The sequence below is a fragment of the Falco punctatus genome (assembly GCF_963210335.1).
Source record: "Falco punctatus genome assembly, chromosome: 8".
NCBI lineage: Eukaryota > Metazoa > Chordata > Aves > Falconiformes > Falconidae > Falco > Falco punctatus.
The window spans coordinates 56,032,592-56,050,329 of NC_137588.1; the positions used below are offsets into that span (position 1 = coordinate 56,032,592).

The 17,738-nt window shown below is 39.6% G+C and overlaps 1 protein-coding gene across 10 annotated transcripts in view; it reads left to right on the forward strand.

Moving 5' to 3' along the window:
- Positions 1 to 17,738, forward strand: part of EBF1 (EBF transcription factor 1) — a 286,812-nt gene that overhangs the window by 209,096 nt on the left and 59,978 nt on the right. For 6 of the 10 annotated variants that reach the window (XM_080398542.1, XM_080398538.1, XM_080398535.1 and 3 more), the window contains 2 exons: positions 1,865 to 1,998; positions 9,743 to 9,869. In XM_080398542.1, coding sequence (XP_080254668.1) covers positions 1,865 to 1,998; positions 9,743 to 9,869 — 261 coding nt within the window. The remainder of the gene's footprint in view (positions 1 to 1,864; positions 1,999 to 9,742; positions 9,870 to 17,738) is intronic. The other 4 variants (XM_080398539.1, XM_080398537.1, XM_080398544.1 and 1 more) reach the window with 1 other exon arrangement.

The window sequence follows — 17,738 nt, forward strand, 5'->3', positions numbered from 1 at the left end:
TGGCTTCCCAGCTCCACGCCTGCCCACCCTGCCCAGGGGCTGGGAGCAAGGAGCTTCTCAGCAGCCTCACCAACACATGCAATTAGCACTTCACTAAACCATTAGCAGAACTTCACGAAATAATCATAAAGATGCACAGGGTCTCTGGAGCATTTTAAACTAGGTTTCTGTGATTGAATTAATTTACTGTCTGTACAATTAGAAGAGTGTAGGGCAGGGGCTGTGGCACTACATAGCCACGTTAAGTAATTCATGGGTGCAAGGGTGTTGTCCTGGAAGGTGCTAACAAGTGGGTGGATTTCACACCCTATCTTCCAAGTAAATCCTTACCTGATGAAGTGCCTGAGTGCTCTCTCTTGAGTGTCATCAAATACTCAGAGTAACAAACCAAATTAGCAGCTGAGGCAACCTTTCAACAAAGTAGCAATTCACAGCCAAATGCCAACAATCCTAAAAGAAAAGGTATAGATGCAGAGAGAAATATATATATATATGCAGCTAACAAAGTCTGTCCTGCTGTTTGACACCTGATTGACATTGCAAAATCAGCGTGGGCAATGGCAGTCCTTTATGTGTTTTCAGAGGAGCCACCCTCTTCTCTCTGCTGAGGACTGGGTTCCTATCTAAAAGAAAAAATCTTTCCTTCCAGTATTGAGGTTGACTGGTGGAGTTTTGCTGCTCCTTAAGGAATCCGTTTTTCATGGCTAATGAATTTGTTGAGGTACCTACTTTACTTAAAATGTTATCTAATGGTATGGTGTCATATTTTCACTTCGTGCTGTGTTAGCAAGGAGAAGTTGGTCACATTCGGGATGGAGTTGCTTCTTTTCATCAACCCATCTGACCACCCTGAGACTCCACAGCTGAGACTTACCCTGGGCTTTTTGTCTTATTCAGTTGTTTGGTTTTTTTTTAATGGTAATGTTATTCCTGTTGCTTCAGCACAGTTAAATTCTGATGTACTCCAGTGCTGCAGAGGAGGAGATTCAGTATGTGGACATTTATATTGCCCTATCCCACAATATATAAAGTTGAGTGTGTTTCTGCTTAGATAGTCTTTAACCAGAAGATCTTACACCAAGATTTGAGTTTACCACTTTGAGCAGTGCTTGAGTTTTCAATATCCTCTCAGGAGGCGCTTAGTACAGATGGTGCCAAGAAAGTGGCTAGTGAAAGTGGGGATGGACCCTGTGAATACGGCAGAATGCATTGCACACACTTAATTATCCAGTAGATGCAGAGTACTGGAATGACTATATGGCAGGGTTATGGATTTTGGTTTGGGTTTGGGTTGTTTTTTTGTAGTAGTAGCCATACCATTAAGCAGGGCAGGGTGGTTATTACTACAACAACCTGGATCTGATTACAGAACAGTTAAAGAAATGCTGAGGGTTACACCCTTTTTTTATTTAGACAGTATTTGCCTTAATATTTATAGGAGTTTCCGTGATAAATTCAGGTTATAATGGATAATAAAGCAAGCTCACTGGAGATTGTTTTATTAACTCAGGTTAACTGTGCATTTAATATAGAATAAAGATAGGGATTTGTCCTGATTTCCAACTGGTCTCTGCCCATCACGCTGTGATTTTTTTTTTTTTTTTTTGTTAATATAGGTTTAAAACAAGTTATTTTTTCCAATGCAGATAACAAACCCAAACAAATTAATTGAGAAAAAAAAATGCTTCCAAAGATACAGTTTGAGGTCATGTGCATGTACTAGAAAGAACATGATTGCTGAAATCTTTGTGTTAGTAAGGGGGGGAAAATGAAAGCTCCTTTTATTTTATTTTTCTCAAGTCTTCTATCATTAAAATCTGGTTCTAACAGCAGAATACTTCTCTTTTTCATGTGTGTTGAAAAGCAGCTACACCATGTATCAAAGCCATCAGTCCAAGTGAAGGATGGACTACAGGAGGTGCCACTGTCATCATCATAGGAGACAATTTCTTTGATGGGTTACAGGTCATATTCGGCACCATGCTGGTTTGGAGTGAGGTAGGTGTTGTCTGAACGGTAATGTCTAATAGCTTTGTCTAGCTTATAGCTAGCCTGTCCTTTTTCTATGCCACATGCTAAATCAGCAACAAATGTTGAGATGTGCATCCTTTCCTCGTTCAGCTTTATGAAAATAATTAGTCAAATTTACCTGTGGCAGAGATCATTTATAGCCAGGGGATTTGCACCTCCTCTCACTGGCCCAGAATTTAGCACAGTGTCTTTTATTCCAAGAAAAGGGAAGGATAAATGCCTGTGTGAATAATTCTGCATTTAGCACTACAATAGCTAAGGGCCCACAGGAAACAAACATTTAGGTGATCCTGCTTTCCAGGGAAACCGGCTGCTTGTAGCTGCAGCTCACTGAGGTGGAGATTGCAGAAATTCAGCACCTCTGAATAACATATCCTTAAAGTGTAGATGCTTGGTGTGTCATTTTCATAATAGCAACCAAATACACAGTATTGTATCCACAGTGGAAAGTACAGATTCTTCATACCTAGCAGGGGCCTCTGTAGTTTCACAGTAACCCTTTTTTTGTTTCTTACCCATTTTTGCTGTTGCTGTTCCTCCCAGTTTCCTAAATCCTCTCTTCTTCTGGCACATAATTAAATGTGGAGTCTGATATCCTGCAAAAGCCTGTGGAATGTTAAAACCCAGGCAGCATCACCCAAATGGCCACTTCCAGTGTGCAGGGCTGTAGAAGTTGGGGCAGAGTTTCCACAGGCTTCACTGGCATGGGAACACAGCTCTGAGGAAAGGTTTACGTTTTGCATTTATGGCTTTCCGAAAGCATTATTGAGGTTTTATAAGAAATTGTTATTTTCATTATTTTAGTACTGAAATACACACACCAACAGACAAATCAGCATCTCCAAAATAGCTATGCAATGCTTACCCAGTGATGTAAGGATCTTCTGATGTTTTACCTTATATCCTATAAATATTAAATCAACGTTACAGCTTAATTCATATCCAGCACATTCTCCCTACTGATGCCATTGCACATATGGCAGCATTTTTTCCATATGAAGGGTATTCTCTAATGTCCTTCCAGGGCTTCACTGTTCTCACTCTCTCTCTCTCATCCTTCCACTTGAGGACAAGTGTGAGTGAAAGGGCATTCCAGAAAAGGAGATATATTAAATAAGCCCTATTCTGAAGCCCTTATGTGATCATGAAAGTGCCCCCTGGGTCCAGTGTAAGCATTTTGTGTGTTAGGATTGAAGCCATTATGGCTACAGACGTTTAACAGGGAAAGGTGAAGAGGCTGGGAGGAAAGTGCTCTGATTTTGGTACTGCAGGATTGGATCTTTCATTATAAATCTTGATTCTATTTATTAGTGGAAGCCATTAATTGGCCGTTTCTAATCTCAGGAGAGCTAGTTCTGGTCAAAACATTGTTGCTGATGGTTGCAAGGTCTTGTCATAAAATTAATAATGTTAGAGAGGGTCCAGACCAAAGTCAGTTTGTTGCTATAACGGGCTGCAAGTTCGCTTTGAGTGAAAACTGTTCCACTGTCTCTCCCTTACTGAATTGCTTCTCAGTTTCATCACCTGTGAGAGCAATGGAAAACCCTATAGGGGAAAAGAAATTATTTCTAAGAGAAGCAGACAAACATGCTAAACAAGTGCAGAAATACGTGAGCTGTCTCAATGATCCCTAAATAATAGTCATCTATAAATATTTCAAATTACACTTACTAGCCACCTATGAAGTACAAAATAAGTTCTTTCGTTTGCCTTCCTGTTTCTAAAAATGTCTAGTGCATTTTCAGTATCCAGGAAAAATATTTTTGTTTTACTTTAACAGAGTATAGAATTGAACTGTCAGTCTTCTAAATTTCAGTACTATTTCAAACCCAGAGCAGGTTCCCCCTGAGCTGCCAGTCAGGCTCAGTTTTCAGCAAACCTGGCCGGGTTATTTAGTCAGTGAATTCAAGTAGAATTTTCAAGTTGTTTCATGGACCCAAAGAAAACATGATTTTAACGGAGCTGCAAAAAATCCAAAACAAGACAAGATAAGTGGAAACTAAAGAAAAAGAGTGAGTCTTGCAGAGCATTTTTGCATGGATTTTTCTAGCTTTATTTTCGGTTATAATTGCAGGTGGTTTTGGGGGTGAAGTCTAATATTTAAATTAAGCATCATTTTGCCACAGACTTTGCATGGAACCTTGGGCAAATCACATAATCTGCTTAAAGTTCAATTCTCTTTCTGTAACGTAGTAATAAGATTAGTCACCTTCTTTGGAGAGGTGCTGTGAAGATAATTGTCTTAAAGGTCCTATATTACTCAGATTTTATTATAGCAAAATCCATGTAAGTACCTGAGATGCATGGATATTTAAAATATAAATCCTATCACAGTTCAGAAGCAAAGTTACAAGTAAAAAAAAAAAAATTATTCATTTTAAGGTTGAATTTGTTGCTGTCAAGCAGCATATGCTATAAATAATTTGAAATGTAAATAATATATTTTTAATTTATTTTACATGTATTCAAGTTTTGTAATTGAAATATTTATATGCTTGAAATGGAGTTGACTGTGTTAAAAAAGGAGGTTTGAAATGGTTTCTGAAACACATATTTATTATTTAAACATATATTTGAGCTGTAAACACTCTAACATAATTACAACCTTTCTCAGCCAGGGAGAACTAAATAAAAACTTAATTTGTCACATTAATTTTGTGCAGAAATACAGATACCCTAAGCCAGTAGGTTCAATTAATCCTTAACTCCCATATTACTTTATAAAAATGACTTTAAAAGTCCTTGATATTTTTAGAGTACAGCAAAATGGGCTATCTAATGCCTTTTTTTTTCAAGGCACTTTCATAATCAACAAACGACATTGGTAGATTCTGTGCACATGCTGGATCTGGACAGACAACTCCCTGCAATCGTCTGTTTGCCAGAGCCGCTGCCTGTCTGTTTGTCCACTCCCCAGCCAGACGGAGTTGTTATTTGCAGGTTTTTACGTTCTCAGTCTGTGCGTTGTTGCAAATATTCCAGATCTGAGCTGCTGATAAAAATCCTCTGTTGTTTCTCTCTCTTACTAGGGGGCTGAAACTCCAAGAGTCGAGTTTCAGGGCAAATACACGATTGTGAAGACAAAATTAGTTTCTTATAAATATTCCGCAATATTTGCTTAAAATGAACTATTTCTTCAAACATTTTCCTGCCAAGAACATTCTTCCAGCTGTACAGAGTCAGATGGAAACAACTTCTTTTTCTTTTGTATTAAGAAAAGATGAAGCACTGAAACATCAGTTTTTCACCTTTGTACAGCACAAAAACAGAAGATTTTTTTTGGTTTGTGGTTGGGTTTTTTTGTGTTGGTTGTGGTTTTTTTTTTTTAATGCTGCCGAATCAAATTCTGTGACACAGTTTTTTATTTTGCTTTTTATGTTTATTATTGATTTTGGAAGTTTCTGTTTTTGAGTGCTTATTTTGGAGGTCTGACTCATTTTTAAAAAATGAGAAGGCACCCTCTTTTTGAAAACCCAAGCTTATTAAGCAGCATATGGATGCCCAGAATTGAGGCATGCAAAGTCATTGGTCATTTTTAAAAATATAGGTTCCTTAAAGGTCCTGTTCTCACTGAAAGCTGTCATTACCTTCAGCTGGTAGGATTTTTCTTCATTCCTGTCCTAAGGTCCTCTTCACACAGAGTCCAAGTTAAAGTTATGACTGATTGTCACCATTTCCCTAACCACAAACCAGAGCTCAAGCATGCAGAAATAAACTAGTGACTCAGATTAATGACATCTCCTTATAAAATGTCACTTTTAAAAAAAGAAAGTAACCTGGCACTCTGAAGAGTGTGAAATGATGCTGCATCACACAAGAATGTCTAGAATATATTAGCAAACCACAGAAAGAGGCTTGTTGTACAGACTCAAACCAAATGTGTTTTGGACGTTGAAGGACATGCACCTTCCTCCATTCTGAAGATCTCTAACTCAGGTTTTAATGCAATCCACAGCATGTCCCAATTGACATGTAAGAGTTTATATCAAACAGCTAATGCAGTTGCCAAGTATCAGACCAATTCACTTGACAATGCCTTGGGAGAAATGATCCAGTTACTAGTTTTATGTTCAGCTCCAGATCTCAATTTGCCAAGTGCTGGAATGGAAGAGGAAGCTGGATCTGGGATTTTGGCCAGTGGGTTCATGTCCAAATCACACATTAATGCCTTGCTCAAGATTTACAATTAAAAAATGTGTTCAGAAATGTATGTAACTCATCTTTACAAATTCTTAGTTCTTGGCATGTCATTGCTACGGTTGTTTTGATGTCTGTTAATGCGCTAAGAATTCCTACCTGAGGTTAGGGCATAAAATTGGCCTTACTGGGTCAGACATGGAGGTTCACCTAGCTCAGTGTCTTGTGTTCGGCAGTGGGCACTGACAGATGTCTATAAAAAAACCAGGGTGAGCATGTCGTGATGCTTCCCCAGAACACTCTACCAGTCTCCACCTGTCTGGGGCTCAGAGGCTTCCAGAAGTGGTCTCTTTACTTTTAATATCCCTTGAGCTAATAGTTCCCCTCTTCCAGATGCTTTACGTGCAGATATGAGATGGGTTGTGTCTTGAAGAAGATACAGGCTATGTCAGTGTGAGGGGAGAAAACATGCTAGGAAAAGGTGGAGTGGGTTCCCAAGGTCAGGTCACAGGTTGACAGTGTCGACAGGAACCATCCACTAATCTTCGAGCTGTTGAAGTCAAGGGAAGGTTTGCTGTTGCCGTGGGTGGCCCTGGAGTACCCAGACTGGTGCAGCACCCATTGGGTCACTGAGATTGCAAAACAGAGCCAGCTCAATTCGGGGAGCTGGTCCTGGACTGTAGTGCAGGGGAATCAGAGTTTGAGACAAAAGGTGGGTTCCAGAGGGCCAGTGTTGATGTGCAAGGGGACACTGTTTGTTCCTTAAAGACCATTTCTTGGTATGACAGCAATATAGGGGACTGCTGGGATGTGACCAAGCTAGCCAGTTCCTTTCTGTGTGTATGAGAACTGAAGGCTGATGTGGAACAAAGATCCTTCTAGCTCAGCACTATGTCACTGACAAGGGTCAATGACAGTTGCTGAGGAGAAAAAGCAAAAGGAAAAGGCACGGGTACTCTCCTGGTATACCTCCCAAGCTTTAGTTCTAGAGAAGAGATGAGTAAAATACATCCTGAGCATCATAAACCATAGGACTTCAGACATAATGTTCACCCTTTGGGAATGTGTGGGCGACATTATTGTATATTTGTGGTTTTAAACACAGTTAAACTTATTTACTTCAGAGCACAAAGGAAAACCAAACTGTTTGTGGAGAACAAACCAGGAAACTTGCTTAACTCTCCCCAGCTCTCTGTAACAATGGACCATAAATAGGTCAGACATTTCTTGGGAACCAAGGAAGATGAGTATTGGAAAATGCCACAAATTATGTTTAAAGAACATTAAAGTGGTGACAGACCAGTAAATGCTGGGAAATTCAAAGATACAACCAGAAGCTGCCTGTATAGCTCATGCCAGAATGGGGGAGAGGGGTGCAAGGCACATGCTGATGTAGTAAGACTAGCATGTTAACCTTTACTATTAAAATCCTTGGCTGTTTTTACAAATATTTCCCCCCTAAAAATGTCATGAAACTTTTCTCATCTTGCCAGTTCACCCAGTTAACTAGAACCACTTGAGGATGAAATTTATCTCAGCTATGTTTGGCTGCCTACAGTTAAGTATCTAGTCTAAACTTGTCATCTTGGTTCATTGGAGAAAGGTAGATGCTTCCACAGAGAGCAGTTCATCCCAACGTGAGAGGTGTTCATCCCAACGTGCGAGGTGCCTAAAGCAGTGGAAATAAATGGCTTTTTGGTGGTGCTTTCTGCCTCTGCTGGCTGTTGAGGGTGTGTAGAGAATTGCCCTAGATTTTTAGTCTTTGGTCAGCCCAACTGTAAGCCAACTTAATTTAAGAAAAAACAATCCTTGGAAGTTTGGGATTTGGTTTTGGGTGGGTTTTTTTTTTCACCCAGTTGATAGAGTGAGTAATTTAGAAAAAAAAAAAAAAAAGCAGCAGGTTTCTTTTAAAAATAAGTAAGTTTCTAAATCACTTGATTTCAAAGCAGAGCCTGAAAACTTCTTCTTTGGAGCTCACAAACAAGAAGGCATCAATTCCTACATGATCATTTCTAAAATGACATATGACTTATGACTTCCGTGTGTCTGGAAAACTTTTGGAGCATTTGATGCTGGTAGTTATGGTTTTAATCTTCAACTTGATTTAATATTAATTTTCTTATTTTAAATGTGGAGAACTTCCTACTGTGTATGCCATTTCCCTCAGTAACGCAGATGGCTCTGACAGATATTACTCTCCTTCTGTGCTTTTTTAGTCCTGTGCCCTAAACAAAGAACTGGTTAAAGGTCCATTTTTTTGGTAGGACCTTACTACAATTTTGAAATATTTGGTTCCTAGTAAAAATAAGAACAAAATTAGCTTTTTATTTATCTTTTTCTCTATCAAAATGTACTCCCTAATCCAGGACACAATTCAACCATTAACACAGAGTAGTTGATTGTCTGCATAGGTGCCCATGGCTTTGCTGACTGTCGAGGCTAGTTATGGTCTTGGTCTTGTTTGCCTCTCTAGAAGTATGTTAATGTTCTGCAGTCAGTTAGAGAAGGATTATCCATGTGCCAGAGCTGTATCTTGGATGCTGGACACAATCATGTCACATTTTCTATGTATCTCTTTTTACTATTCTTGTCTGAGGGAGAATGATGAGTGAAAAGAGGACATTTCAGTGATGGGGAGGACAATGTTGTAGTTTCTGAGTGAAGCAGAGATTTGAGTTAACCTGCTGTAAATCAGTGATCTCCTAGATGGCTCTAGTGTTAATTTCAGGGACTATGTTTTAAATCCGTTCCAGAATCTTGAAAGAGCAAAAATGGTCTAGAGCCTGGAAATTGCAGCACTGACCCACCCTAACCTTTTGTCTTAAGAAGATCAGGATCTCCAGCCCCAACAGCAAGAAAATTAAGTTTTTCTACTTACTACTGTGTAAATCCACATCTGCGGGAGCTGTCTCAGATGTGTGTCAGTCATTGCAGTAAAGGCAGACTGGAAGTGATGGTTAGATGGTTATATTTGGTATATCTCTTTTGAGTGCTCCCATCATTTCCAAGGAAAGATCTAGCATCCTTCAAAAGCCAAACTTTACATTTCTGCAGTAATCATTTATACGAACACAAAATGAATACAAAATTGACACAGCAGCACATGGTGCTTTTGCAGTGTACAGATGTCAGCTGGGGACTAGTACATGTAAAAGCCTTTCTGGGCTTGTGCTCTGCCATGTTCACACATATAACTGTGTATCGTTTATCAATCAGATTTGTTGGACACTGTCATGACCCCAGTGTTCACCTGAGCCAACACAGGCATCTTGCTGCTGTAAGCTGAAGTTATTGCATTAAATCTGAGCTAATGCTTGTACTAGGAAGCACGTGCCTGCCATGTATGAAAACAGAAATAATGTTGTTATGGCTGAGAAGGAGAATTCTTGTAAATATTATAGTCACCGGCTTTTGTGTGGGTTACATCAAGATTGTATTCAAACATTGACAGGTTAATTACATGTTTCAGAGCTTGTTTACTGTGATCTGAGAGGAAAGTGTTATTAAAGAAGTGCTCAGTATCTAACAGTGCTTTTTTCCCCCTTTCTTCTCCCTTCTCAATGTTTTCCTCTAGCTGATTACTCCTCATGCTATCCGTGTACAGACGCCTCCCCGACATATCCCAGGGGTTGTAGAAGTCACATTGTCCTACAAGTCTAAGCAATTTTGCAAGGGAACGCCTGGAAGATTCATTTACACAGGTAAGGATGCTTTAGTACTAGATATAATGTAAAGAAATAGGGCAGGCAATATATCACACTTGCTAAGGCTTCTGCTTTCATCATTAAAAACTGTACTGTATTTTATTATTTTGGCTGAGCACATCATTGAAAGTACCGCTTTAGGTTGGATTTCAGAAATGGATGACTGTAGAGGTGAATCTGAAAACATACCAGTGTGGGATTTTTGTTTGCTTGTTTGTCCTTGCAGTAAGACATCTCTTTACCCAGGAGCAGGGAGGAAGGAGAAAAACAGATATTGAGGTATTTAAACAGAGGAAGACTGCAAGCATAAAGAGCTAGGCATACTAGTGCAATCACAAACTTGCCTTCCAAGGAGCATCCTGCTAAATATCTCCATCTCATGTTGTCAGCCAAGTGTTGCAAGCGTTCAAAGCAGCTGCCTGTTTGCCTGCCCATCTCACTGTAACATACTTGTCTTTGGCTTCCAGGGAGGCTCAGTAGCCTTCAGCACAGCCGGTGCTGCAGACATAGTGACTTGCCGTGTATTTTGGGGTGCAGTGCAGCCCACACTGAGGCCACTAAGCTGAGTGGTTTGGCCTGAAGAATTATTAACAAAAAACCCACACTAGGACATTGCAGGTGCTGTCAATGTTAAACCACTCTCAGTAGTGATAAGAATGGCCTGGGAAATAAATCAGGTAGCAGCATAACGTTTCAAAAAGACTGTGTGTCACTGATTCCGTGGAAGGTACGCATGCTACAAGAATTAGTGCCTTGCTCCGGGTTTTGATATGCTTGTCCTTTTATGTGCTTGTTGTTTGACACATGCAGACAGGACTACTTCTGTAACTGCCTGAACTGTGGTTCATCACAATCCAGTGTAATTCCTTTCCTCATTCTTGGTTGGCCCCAAAACTTTAAGAATAACATATATCACAAAAAGTTGTGGCTATGAGGCATTCTGAATTACACTGGGCATGTATATTGCTCCAACTCGGAACGTACACACAGGGACTCAAGGCAGAGGAGAGACTTCTGTGCTCCAGCTGGGTAGCAAAAGCTCTCATTTGATTTTTCTTAACACTGAGCGAGTTGAACAAAGGTGCCTTATAAAGCTTTGTTGTCTTTTTCAAATACCCTCTCCCCTAGTTGGGATTATGCACTGGGTTTCTTTAAACTGGGTCTTAAAGTGTTCATGTATCGCCTTGCTGGCTGAGCTGCAGGCATTTGTGGAGGCTGTGTGTATTTGCGATCATTATGATTTCAACAATGTGTGGGAAATTCATATATTGGACAACAACACACCATACCAAAAAGGTTATTTAGGGTTTGAATGTATTGGAACAAAAGAAAAAGAAAAACCAAAGGGTCAAATTGCCAGCTGGTGCAAACTGCCAGTGTATACCACATGAAAGTGTCAGCCAGAGCTCTGGCCAGTTTGACCACAAATCCTTTCCCTTCTCACTTTCTCACTCACAATAAGTTGTGCTGTCCGGCTTGTTGTCAAGCCACTCGGGTGGCTGCCTCATGGACTGGTGAAATGGCAAGTATGCATGTAGAGGAAGAAGAAAGGGAGGAAACATGCCCTTCTCGACTTTGAGAAGACATTTTGGGGGACTTTGTTTTGCAATTCAAATGTAAAAGTGGCTTGGACCCGTTTTGGTTTAGCTTTTCAGATCATCATTAATTAGCTTTTCCAGTAAAAAGGAGGGCAGCAGTTTAGCCCGTCTACCCAGAAGCAGATGGCTAAATGTGGAAATAAGGTGTCCCAGTAGGGAGACTGTTTCCATATATGCATTTTCAGGTTACTGTTTAAATCACATTATTTTTCATTCAGCAAATGAAAGTTATGAAATACAAAAGAATGATAAAATCAAGGGGGATCCAATCCATGGACAATTCTCTTACTTATGCAGGTTTTATGGAGTTACGGTAGATACAGAAAAGCTATTGTGACTGAAATCGTACCTCACACGATTTGCATTTTCCTTTTAAAGGCAGCCTGAACTTAAATGTGGCTTTTTTAAAAGGACTAAATGAAACTAAAATAAAAACAATTAATGCATCCTGACCTTCAGAAGTGCCTTCCAGCCCTTTAAACAAAATGCAGGTTCAGTACACGCCTGCCGATTAGTTTTAGTTAATTGAAAATTATAGGATTGACCCAAGAGGAAAATTTTGTTTGCACTCCAATCACTTTTACAAATTAAGGAAAATTACCACAATTTTGTTTAGCTAAGGTTTCACACTGAGTTCACGAAATTAGCTCAGCCATCCCAACAAAGTCAGCACTTTGTTAGTGAGCACTAGAAAAAAACCTAATAGTCTATGGTGTGTACAAACGAAGCATAGAAAAAGCTATGATGCTTTAGAGAACTAGGCCAAGTGTTTTTAATTAGGATTATTGGTTCATTGTAAGTTTTGAAGAACAATCAAACTAGCAGATTAGCTGTTTCTTTTAAAGATAGAATTTCTTGCCATTCATTTTTCCCATGAGAACTTAGTTTTAACTCCCACATAGCACTATTTTTTTTCTTTTCTTTTTTTTTTTTTTTTTTTTTTAACAAGGCCTGCAGGAAATGGACCAATTGGAAGTTGGGATACAGTAACATTCCCCAGCATCACTCCAGCCGATGGGAGTTTTTCACAATGTTCTTCAGTGAACTCAGTGTTCTGGAACATATTACAAAACCACAGAGGCCAAATGTTTTCTCAGAGGAGTTTGGCCTCTGTTTTTGGCCGAAAACATTTCAGCATCACTTGCTGCTTATTTACCCTGCTATTAAGAACAAGAGAAGGGAAGAGGAGAAAAAGGGAAGAAAAAAAAAAAGAGTGTGTGAGAGAGAAAAAGACCTGGGGTTTGTGGGCGGTGCAGGAGTTGATCAAGCGTAGTTTCCTTTCTGGTGAGAATGTCCCTGCTCGTTAATGGTCCCATTTTGTGGTCAGGTCTCATTTAGAAGAAATTATTTTTAATCAGTGTTCAACAAAATATCCCCTCAAGCCACCTGGCTGTAAACTGTTTTTTTCTTACTGTTAAGTACTTAAGTTCTCAGAAGAAAATACCCAGTGACCCATTAATTTTAGCCTTTTTTTCCCCTTTAACTGCAAATAACTTAGTAACATGATCTCTAAGTAGCCCATGTGCCATCTAGGAATCAAGGTCACATATATACAGAGAAATCCTGGCTTTTATAAGTATTTTTGAAAGAAATAAACCAGTGTCAACCCTGTGCTTACAAGAAAACATAAGTTTTTTATTTTCCATCTACAAAGCAATCCATTAGCATGCACTTACAGAGTAATTCTTAGATTTTAAGCTTTGACATTCCTGAGAGAATGTTATAAGAAATACAGAAGTCTGAACACATCTTGCATGTGTGTTCATTTTGGAATAAAATTAGAAGTCCATATTGCACACAGGTACCAGATACCCAGATGTGGTGGTCAGTATTTCCCTATGGCACCCTTCATTTGTAAGTGCCTTCTAGTAATGACGAGCACTGAATGAATTAAGCCTCATGTCACAACTTAGGAGTCAGGTATGTATCACTATCATTATTTTAGGACTGGAGAAACTGAGATACAGGGAGAAGCCACCAGGGATACAAATCCGTAGGTAGTTTGCCAAGGTGAGTCAGGGCATATGTTGAGTTAAAATAAGGGATAAGATCTGGTGCAAACTTGTGATACCTAGACAGGCCTTTGAGATTTGTTTTGGTTTGTTTTAGTTTTAAAAAATGAATGCATCATGGACAGCATGATTTTTACAGATGAGTTTTGCTATGGTACTAAACCATGAGATTTGAGTGGGACTGCATGAATGTAAGTGAAGGGAGGATTTTTCTCACTGCATATTGGACAGGACATATGGAAGGTCCATAAACATGTGTTATGCTGGGTCTTCTACCACCTGCTCAGTTTAAGGTTTTGTGCTTTTGTTCCCAAGCTAGAGCAAAGGACTATATAGGGGCTAGAAGTATATAGCTTTGCCACTGGGGTTATGTATACAATATGGGGTTAATTCAGATTCTTGGCTGAGCAATACCCCAAAGGTTCCTTTTTTTGAAAATTGGTTATGGGGTTGAATACGGGTTGGAATTTAGGGACCATTTTCATTTGGTTTAGTTTTGCAGGGAGGCTGTGGGCTAAACCGTTTGTGTGCTGATAGGATCCCTAGAGAAACAGGCGAGTCCGCCCCCCAGTTCGTTTGGGGTTTGTTATAAGCTATAGGATATGGTATGTCTCTAGAAGTGCGACTAGCAGGAACGGGTGGATGTAAGGTCAACATAGACACATAGGGCTTGCTGTGCAGTGTGAATAACGCAGATGCTGAGCACCGATCCTCCAGGATAATTATGACGAAGGCTGAGTAGGTCAGAGAGGAGCACTGCTGAGACTGACCAGTGTTTGCATTACGCTTGTGGGCCATTGTGTGTAGAGTGATGTAGAAATGCTAGCACTGTGAAGGTCAAGATATTCGCAGAATTTCTGGGAAACTGCCTCTTCCTCTGAAATGTCATAGGGCTTCTCAGAGAACTTTTCACTCCCCTAGTTGCTACAAAGAAGAAATAGCCTCATGTGGAAAAATCCCTGCTCCATCCTCATTTCACCCTTTACTTACTTCCAAAAACATTTGAGTCTGTGTACAAACAGGAAGAGCCTTGCAGATCACAGATGATTTGGGTAACATTGTCAAAAGCCTCAGTTTTTGGTGGCTTCATTTTTAGGTTTTTATCTTTAAATGGTTTAATTTACAGCAGCATAGGGGTAGTTGTCTTCTGAGAATTGTTCTCTTTTCATTTCCTTAGTCAAATACCTCTAAGAGTAAGAGACCATAAACTACCCATCACCATTTAAAATCTCAGTCCATGGCCCAAGAAGCAGAGGTTTAACTTACGTACACATACACAGAGTTGATCAGAATTGAAACCACTTGCAAGGTGGTCTCCAGTCCCTAAAGTTTCCAGCCTGGTAAATTTCAGTGATTCCCTTGTTAGGGAAGTTTTCTTTTTTCAAGAAGGCACCAATAACTATGCAAAGTTCAAAAGGTACACAATCAATGAAGCAATCAGTTTTCAGAATGGAGAGTTCTGGAGTTTGTAGACTAAAAAAAAAAAGAAAAAAAAGAAAGGGGGAAAAAAAAAAAAGAAGAAGAAAAAAGAAGCAGTGATGAGAGACAGGCTGGCTGTCAAGAGGTTCCTGTAGCCCCACTGGAGCCTTTCTTGATCCCTGTAGGCTAAAGTTTGACCCTTCCACCAGCTAACCTTGGCCATAGCTGGGTATCTGTTAGTTCCTGAGAAATGTTAAAACCTAGTGGCAGTTGTTCTCAACATCAGTAATACACAACCTCATTAGTTTTACAATGCCTCATTCATGTGTGTTTATTATTAAATCATGAGCACTTAAATAGCTGATTAGTATAAATAAGGAGAGAAGGCCATCATCAATAGAACAATAAAAATAAAATAAAACCCCCAGCATCTCTGATGCTGTCTTGGGTTTTATCCTGATGTGTTTATAAAATTCTTCACCCACAAAGATATGATGATCATTAATCTGAAATGAAATATAGAGCACATCACTTCTCCAGAAGAGTGACCAGCTATGAGATCTGGTAGCTAGCAAATGAATACCATTTGTTTTTAACAGCAGTTTTTATCTGCCTTTCACTAGTAAATATTAATAGCAGTGGTAGAATAAAAAGTATCAGATGTCTTGAAGTTAAATAGTCACAGAGTGCTACAGAAGAACAGAACAAAATCCCTCAATACAAAGAAATGTATAAGGTTTAAAATAAGAGCTGGTGTCTGTTCTTAAAAGCAGGAGAGCCCTCCACTGCAGGTTATCCTGTGCTTTGGATGCTCAAGGTAAAGTCTGATCCTGATCTCAGACAGACTCTACAAAGGACAGAGGAGAGATGGTAAATCCTAACTATAAGTGCAATCAAGTAAGGAAGAATGAAATTAAATCCTTTGTAAATGTAGGCTTGTACTGGTGGATTTAATAATGCTTCTGGAAAGAAGCAAAGAACCTCTCATAACAGCTCTCTGAAAAATGTCCTAATGCAGAGTTCACTAGGTTCCCCCTTCATCTTGTCATGCCGAGTGCTTGTTCCCACCTGGACCTTGCTGTGGGGACACCAGCGGCATCAGGTGGTGTGCGGAGCTCAGGGATGGACCTGTCTTGGGTCTGGTGCGTTGGGCTTTCTGCTATTGTAGGAGTTTGCCATAGGCACTGAAGAACTAGGTCCTCATGGCACCACTGCTGAGTCCAGGATGCTTGCAGGTAAAGTACAGGTGGGAAAACAAGGGAGGGATTGGTGAATTCTCTCCTTCCAGGTGCCCACATCAGTGATGTGATCTTGGGTCTTACTTGCCCTTCAAAAGGAAAGTTGCCCTCAGGAAATCTCTATTTGAAGCCTGAACCTGGCCCTTTCTGAGTTCCAGTCCATTAACTTAGTTGCTCTGCCGAGTCAGCATTGATACCTGGTCTGCCTGGCCTGTCTAGCAATTTTTAGAGGGGAAAAAAAATGGTTGCAATTGTTTTAAAACAAGCTCTCCTAGATGAAATAACCTCAGTCTTTATTATTTGTGGTGGGCTTGAGGGTTAATGTTGTTACAAAAGTGTTTGTTCTGAAGTTTGGTAGGACGTGCCCAGTGGAATGAAGTACAGAGAGTTATCAGAGTTGGCTGATGGGGATATTAGGAATATTAGGATTGTTGATTTGGTTTGCAGAAATTCAGGAAAGGAAGCTGGGAGGAATCCTAATCGATTGCAGGGAAAAGGTGCTTCAGACAGTGAGGAGGCGGTGGAGGTAGACTGGAAAATCCCTTTTGTATGCTAATAGGAGCACAGAACTCTCATATCTTTGGTATTTCTTAAACACTGGCAGCACCATAACACACTGCAAAAAACAATCACTGAAAGTGTGCAGCGTACCTGTAGGACAGCTGCAAAATGAAAGCAATTACAGCAACCGTCAGAATAAAGCTGGCTGTGAAGGAAACATATTATTTTGCATATTTTATGTATACACTTTCCAAGAAATATGACCTTTATTTTCTAGTTAGAGGGAAGTGCAATCAGAGTCTACGCAGCAAAGGGTAGCTGGATCATTAAAAAGAATATTTTCTCTGATATTAGAAGTCTAAATGGGCACTAGTCCTTATTCACAACCTTGGCTGTTTCTGTCTGCCCTGAGTTAATAAGTGATAAGGCCAAAAGAGAAATAAATCACTGAAGTCCCTGTCCAAAGAAAACATATTGACTACAGCCAAGCAAATAACAGCCCATAACCAATGGTCCCATTCATCATTCATGTAATAGGGATATAAAGTATTCTCTACCTATGAAACCATAGAGTAGGAAAAAGCCTGATAAGCCCCCAATCTAAGCTATGTGATTTGATTATTAAAGGACATGAACTGTTTGTCACATACCTTTAATCTTTAAGATGTGTTGCCATTTCTAAACTATAAATTTGCGGTAAAGGATTAGAAAGCTATTAACGATAAAGGTATAAACTAGACTTTATAAGGATTCCTGCAATTGTCATGAAACCCTGTAGACCCTTGGAACCTTACCCTATTGAATATGATATAACATAGTTATCTGACCTTCAAAGCCAATAAACCATTTTTTGCTTTTCAAGTTCCAGACTCACTCCATGATAAATTAACCCTCTGGGTTCACAAAATAAGCCTTGTAAATTCTTTTCTTTATCCCCACCCCAAAACCTTTAAATTTTCATGCCTTTGCTTCAAAACTCTCTTATTCCAGACTGAAATTGTTAATCTTTTTTTATTCTCCTTTTAGCTCATGTCAGTTGATAAGGTATTATTCCCTCTTTTAAAAAAATGGCCAATAAAACAGAGAGCTGAGATGAAT